General features: G+C 39.8%; 1 protein-coding gene across 1 annotated transcript in view; it reads right to left on the bottom strand.

The window, feature by feature from the left end:
* Positions 1-308: 308 nt before the first annotated feature.
* BRAF (B-Raf proto-oncogene, serine/threonine kinase) overlaps positions 309-7268 on the bottom strand; it is a 61883-nt gene continuing 54923 nt past the window's right edge. The window contains exons 17-18 of the mRNA XM_018080558.2: positions 6643-6796; positions 309-395 (exon numbers count right to left, since the gene is read on the bottom strand). Of these exons, the coding sequence (XP_017936047.1) occupies positions 373-395; positions 6643-6796 (177 nt within the window). The 3' untranslated portion in view covers positions 309-372. The remainder of the gene's footprint in view (positions 396-6642; positions 6797-7268) is intronic.

Genomic DNA, 7268 nt, shown 5'->3' with positions numbered 1-7268 from the left:
ATCCAAAGCAAGTCTCCTAAGTTGCAGCAGCAGTTCCATCCCCTCATGCCCGAGCACCACAGTCAAACCACGAGCGCCCTCTCCTCTCTCCTGGGAATGATGCCAGCAGCACAGGCAGCCACTGCGGGTCTCCGAATGCACGTGGTGGTTTGTGTTGAAGGAGAAACACTGGCAGCAGAGGACTCTGGTTCCCAAAAAGGTACTTTTTCCCATTGTGTTGGACTGGCAGTTCCATTCTGCTCCACTTTTAAGCTTATGGATATCTTTTCTAAATTATTTTAGGTTTTGCGGAGCAGAATGGAGTTTTGATGTTAAGAAACTGTAGGAACACAAGACTTAAATAACAGAGTGGGTGCTGCCATGGTGCTGTGGCTACTTGAACGCTGCAAATTCTCCTGTAGAGGGAGGACAAGAGCTTGGTTTAAAAAGGTGATTTCAGTTACTAGGCAGTCAGAGATTTTCTCTAGACTAGCTGAACATCAGGTTGAATACAAAAGATGTTAAAAAATGCAGACTGTTAAAATTAAAGCACGAGAGAATACATAGTGAGAGAACATTGAATACAGACCCAGCATATTTAACCAACATAGAATTTCTTGAAAGCAAGCTGTACCCATTCTTCCCAAGAACTGTGAGAGTTCAAGCAAAGTCTAAATCATCATGCATTTGAAAAAAAAATGTGGCAGCTTGATTTTACTTTAAACTCCTTATTGCACATATATCCTCCTGAGAAGCAACAATTTCCATAAATGCGTCTGACTGCAAACTAGTTTCTGTTCTGGTGTAAAATTGGTTTAATAACAAAGAACTGTTTGACACACCCATTAACCTTCAAAGACTATATACAGTAAAGTGCCTGAATATAAAACCAGTATTAAAGAATGCTACAATCTGGTTTAGAGACCAACATAGCAACCTACTGAGAGAAAAACAAGAATGGGGAGACTATCTACTCAATCCCAGACCAGAAATTAGGCCTCACTAACAGAGAGCACAACAAATAAAGCAACCACATGCTTCCTTCAGAATTACTGAATAAAAAATAATTAAATGCAGTGCTTTCACATGTGATGACCTCCTGAAATTCTACATAATTTATTCAGTGTCACCATACCATGAGATAGACTGGTAGTCCCATTTCTGAAAGGAACTATGGCACAGAGTAAAATCGCTGCCCAAAGTCTTTAAGGAGTTTCCCAGAAGATTGAATAGAAGCTGTATCTAACATACTAACCCTCTCAATCTTATGATTTAGCAAAAAGAATTTCCTGCCACCCACAAAGAAATTGTATTCTGTAGGATTTTTAGTGAGGGGTGTCCAACTGCGCATAATCAAAAGGACTCAGGAGGAAGAGAAAAAGGAGCAGACCTGTAATTTTCCTGTGTTGGGTTTTATATGAATTTTGGGTTATTTTATGTCACTTTCTTGACAGCACTTCTCAGAGCTTTTGTAATAAGGAAGGAGTGATAAGTAGGCATAAGAGACCCTTTGTTCTGTTCAACAGAAGAGTGCTGAATGCCACTACATCCAAACAACTGCTCCCTATCTTGGTATCCTTCCATCTTTTCAAGAGCAACCGTGTTGTTGGCTTTGTTTTGTCTTAAGATTCTTATTCTGAATATTGGAAACGAAACAGAAACATCCCTGTAAACAAAATTTTAGGCTTATCATGGAATGTCTTGTTCTATAAAGAAGAGAACCAAAAGAGTCATCAGCAGTCTGCATGAGGAGGGGGAAGAAAAGGCATCTAAAAGGCCTGGGAGGAGCAGCTGATCCAGTTCTAAGGAACTTGAAGAAAGCAGGGAGAGTGCTCTGTGTGTCCCAAGAAATGAGAAGGGAGTACACCCAAGGTCTGAAGTAAAGGGGCTGGCACAGGAGGCAGTGACAGACCTGAAGCTCTGTGTGTCTTTATAGACTGTGGTGGTAGGTTTAAGTTACAACAACGAAGGAATAAAAGCTTCACGATGGACCTAATTTCCTATTTTACAAGTTCCACCAACAGATAAAACTCTTGCTCTAAAATACTCTAAGTATTTGATCCTTTTTTCTTGCTGCTTTCTGCTACATTTCACTGATCTCTCGACTCTCTTCACAGTATCTTCTACAAACATCTCAAGTTTTGTATATTTTTTCTTTTAAGAGAAGGACAAAAAAGTCATCAAGTATTGCCTGTGAGGCCAATTTTTAAGAATGACATTCATGCCTAGCTACACCTTCAAAACATGCTCTACTTAATTTGTTTTTCATTCTGCCTTTCTAAATTGCTGATTAAAGATCAATTTATAAACAAGAGATGGCTCCCTCATTACTCATCTTGTCCTTCTGCCCATTTCCAGTAATAATTCAGATTTTAATAGTCATATAGGGATTTCAGAAGATAAAAGATGAACCTTCAATTGGAAAAGAGCAATGGAAAAACAGGATCAGAAGTCAAGAAGTATTTCAGAGAGTATGGTAGCTTTAAAAAGGTAGTTTTCAGACTTTGCTGCCATTTAAATAAAACCTTAGCAAACACATTTTCTTTGACAAGCTAAAGCTAAATCTTGCCTTTCAAAATTCTGGTGTTAATCTATCTCAAATCAATAGCAGACCAAAAAAAGGTAACATGTTCATCTAATAACAAGATTATGTTGATTGAACATGTATAAAATGCGGATGCCAGCAGCAGCTTTCCCTAGATGAGGAATGTAGATGGCTATACCTATCCACGTACGGGAATCCTTCATCTAGGTGTCAATAGGACCTTCTGAGGAGTAGCTGAAGTACTCTATGTCACCCTTTCTATTCTGAAGATGTAAAATATCTGTAGCTGGTTCTTTTAGTTTCCAGAAGAAACTCCACCTGAAAAAAGGGGGAGAGAACCCTCTTCCTGAGGCTAAGATGCATACAGATAAACGAAGTAACATGAAATGTCAATTCATCATTTTCTAGCAGGCCAGGAAGGTCTTGCCTGAGAGCAATGAAGACAGCTTTAGGAACACAACCCAGTGTGCCCTGTCCTGATTCTGCCCTGCTAAGCCTTTGGACACAGTCCTGCAATGGGCAATGCTAATCCAAACTGGGACTATTGAGGTCCCAGTCTATCTCTTGACCTGGGCTGTAGAGCAGTGACCTGCCCATTGTGCCACAGCAGCACTATGTGTCCTTAAAGCAAGATGGTTCAAGGACCTGGTGTAGGAAATGCTACCTCAGGCTGTTGGGCAAGGAGAGTTTTCTAACCAGTTTTTGGAGAGCTGCTTTGTTCATGGTGGGGGAAACCCCCACAAATGCACGGAACAGACTCATGGAATTGGAGAGCATCTGCCAGTGCAAGGGTAAGGAGGTAGGCCATGGCTGATCCAAATGAGATCAGTTTACCATGAAGCTATGAAACCACATACTTAGACATTTTTTATGTGAAAAAAACCCCAGACATTTATATTCACTGTGAGCCGGACATGTGAGGTGCTTCTGAGCAAGCAGAACTTCAGATACTTGCTTTGACTGGTAACAAAGAAATTCCTTTCCAAAGGATGGATAGCATCTGAAAACACACACTTCTTACAAAGTCCTTTCAAGTTAGCTGCTACAGTCCTTTCACGCTTGTATTATGCAGAGCGAGCACAAACTATTTTAAATGCACACTTTCAAAAGATGATCAAGATCTTTCATGTTGCCTCCAAACAATGTAATACAAGGGCATGTTTTGAGTGAACCTGCTGCCCCTGATTCCTGGAGGGATTCAAGATGCAGCTACCATTCTCTACTCTCACAAATTTCTAAGTTACCTGGACTCATGAGGTTACTCAGGTATATACACAACACTGTAACTGTCCTCCTTATGCTGGGGTAGATGCCATGTTTCCCTGAAGAATCATAAGGAGAATAGTGGTTCCCTTCCAGGCCTGTGCCAGCCTTATCTACTGAAGTAGAGAGTAACTGACTTATCAAAGAGAAACACCAGATTCCAACACCTTGCCTGGATTACATTCACAGACACAGGAAAACTATGACAAAGAGGTCATTTTCTGTTGGATTTTGTGCTGATCTTTTGTATGGATACCATCCATGGGGTTAAATAAAAATCTGGAACATCTTCTAGAAGGTAACAAGACAGATTTTGTTTCTATACCGAGATGTAGGAAAGTAAATTAAAAAAGAAGCTCACCTGCTATAAACTACTCCTCCAGAAAAACCTGAGATCCTACGACCTGTTTTCTGGACCAATAGGTATCTGTTTCTGAACAACATAGCTGAGTTGCACCTTTGAGAACTTTGACCCAAATCCACAGATGTAGTTATCATCTTCATCCTACAGATGTTCCCAAATCTCACTGAAGCAGCAATTACAAATTACAGAATGCTCTAAATGCCTTTATGTCAGATAAAGTTAATGATCCACAAAACCCAGCCTCCTTTTAGGCTTCATAAAATGTTTAGTGAGAAGCTAAGATCACGTTATAGCCATGGACCTCAAACGGTGCTCGACGTGTAAGAACAGGTGAGACGGGAAGAATGCACTGACCATGCAGCAGGAAATGGGGCCAAGTGTGTCTAAGGATGGCAGCATTTTTCCCCCATAACTGTAGTTCCTAGAGCACAGACGAACAATCTTAACAACAAGGAGGATAACACTACTCCAAGGAGTAACTTGTTTGAACTGATAGGGCAGATCTGAAAAAGAGTAAGCCTGGGCAGGGCAGTGATGATGGTTCTGCACTCTCTGCAACTCCCCATGTAGTCAAGACTTTTCTGTGTGGAATGCCACATTTCTAGATTCTGCAGGAGACCCAGTAGCATCCTCTTGCTCTGAGATGGAAATTGTAGCCTGTACTGAATACCCCAAAGCTTAGGAAGCATTCCTCCTCATTGTCTAGAATAAATATATAAAATAAAGAATGAGAGAGGAAAACACTTAAGTCCTGTTTTCATTTTAAGATAAGCCTGCCAAAATGAGGTAAAGCTACCAGAGAGATGGGAAACAGATTTTCTAAAACAGTAACAATTTTCATCCTATATAACTATTTCCATAGAGGGAGATTTCAACAGTTAAATTTTCTTGACTAAGAAAATGAGAAAAATTGTTCCAACAGCAGAAGCCAAAAAGCCTATTAGAATCCAGCCACAAAATGTAGAAACTGCCTATATCTCTTCCAGTTCTCTACATCTGCTTCTCATTTTAAAAGGCTCAGTTGTCTGACATCAGAAAGTCAAGCTTTTTGGAATTCCTGATCTATTTCAAAAACTTATTGGTAGCAACTTCTCCATGTGTATGTAAATCAGAAGCCACTAGGAACACTCTTGGCCCCTGAAGTCCTAACAAGAGCAGCAATAGCTTATTCTGATGCAAGAATCTGTAAAAATTAACAGCTTAGCTGTTTAAACCAAGTAAAACCATGTAACTCACCTCAAAATACGCAAGAACACTGTCAGTACATCTTGTTTTCATATCTGACATCAAAGACTGATACAACCTGAACCACTCCTCTGATTTACCTACTCCAGAGGAATGCTCCAGAGAAAAATACAAAGTGAGCTGGCAGGATTTTGGTAAGGTGTCTAGCTTTCTCAGTCAGATATCTAGTCTAGCTGACTCCCTTCTAGTCAAACTAGCAGCTTCTATATGGAAGTGAAAAAATCAATTTGTCATGTTCAGTGGTATTCTTAACAATATTAAAATAATTAAAACCTTTCATCTTAACAGAATTCATGGTATAACACCGATTTCCATGAAAACAACTGCTTTTTCAAATCTTCTTTTCCTATTATGGGTGTTAAGCAGCATTTTTTTCAAAGTATTTGGTCATGCTTGAGGTTTAAAATGTTTTTCTAAATTTTGAAATCCGTGCTAATCAAAGGATACAGGCATCATTACCAGTAATAGTCTTGCAGTTTGGCAAAAGCAGATTCAGAATTTCTTCTGTGTTGCATTGTAATAGAACATTTTGATATGGTCTAAACTATAGCAGGTCAGAGTATTTAGGGAGGAAAAAAAAATTAAAAAATAACAACCCATGTCACCACTCTTCTGCAGGAAGAGATGTTCTCTAAACAGGACTATTTTAAATTTCGACTTTCAAAATAAGAGCCACACCTAATTCAGGGCTTTCTCTGGATTCTGTGTTGTATCTGCTCACTTCTGCTGACCACAAGAAGTTTTGACTGTGTTCAGCCTTGAAGCTCAGTTTTTTTCCAGTTGTTTCCCACATATGAACAGCATTACTAAATGAAGAATCTAAAGCTTATTGTTCAAATATAATGACCTCAACTGAAGTAAAAAAAATAAAACCAAAACAACACACCACCATAGCTTGTGTAATTAAAATCAAATACACTCCTGAGTAACTAATTCCAATCAATAAACTAGGCAAAACTGACACCCCATGACCTCAAGAGGACCTTGCTTGTTTTGAAGTGACTTTTCCCATGTCTCTTACGGGACGTTACAATTCCTCTCGTGCCAGCTGTTCCCAGGGCACTCGTTACCAACACAGACTTTGTGCTTGGGACATTCAATGCCCAGTGTAGGGAAGTGAATCTTCATTCCCTCAGTAAACCTTAAAAACACAGCTGGTACACGAGCTGCACTCACAGGAACACCCCAGCACACGGACACACAGGCACATGCTTTCACATTTCTTTTCAGTGCACTGGAAACCCACCGTATCCCCCTGCTTGGATGGGTGTTTTTGGAGAAGCACAAGCATATAGACTAAAATCCTCTGTCTGGAAGCCAGCCCGGTTTAATGAGGGCTCAGATGCACTGCGGTGAATTTTTGGCAATGACCGGGCCAGAAGCTCAATGGAGGCAAGAATCTAAAACAGGTAGAAAATAAACGATCAAACCTGTTGTTCCAAAGCTGAAACTCTTTCTTAAAACCAAAGGCACAACATTAATTAACTACAGAAAAATATTTAAATTAAAACAGAATTTTTAAAATATTGATTACTGCATTGCATGCTTGATGTTTGTATCCTGCAAAAGCTGGAAAGGACAGTTTGGGAATTTCCCCCTTTATAAAGGCATACTAATTTCCCTCTGTAAGCACAGTGTATACAATTGCTTTTTATTTGGCTCCTTGTCCAAGCACTAGTACCTGTAGCTGCCATTGCTGCAAACAAACCCAGCTTTGGCAGTAGTTTGCTCAATACCATTTACCAAAAAGTCAGCAGGGGGAGCTCCTTATTTTTTGAAAATTATTTGGTTACATTCAAAGTAGAAAAAAATCATATTCCCACTCCCCTCCTCCAAGCTTTTAGAACCCAAACCTTCCTCAGCAGGCATGAT

The sequence above is a fragment of the Manacus vitellinus genome, unplaced genomic scaffold (genome assembly GCF_001715985.3).
Source record: "Manacus vitellinus isolate BGI_N305 unplaced genomic scaffold, ASM171598v3 scaffold_5_pilon, whole genome shotgun sequence".
In the NCBI taxonomy this organism is placed as follows: domain Eukaryota; kingdom Metazoa; phylum Chordata; class Aves; order Passeriformes; family Pipridae; genus Manacus; species Manacus vitellinus.
The sequence above is the reverse complement of the archived record's forward strand: the minus strand, read 5'-3'. Positions and strand labels throughout refer to the sequence as shown.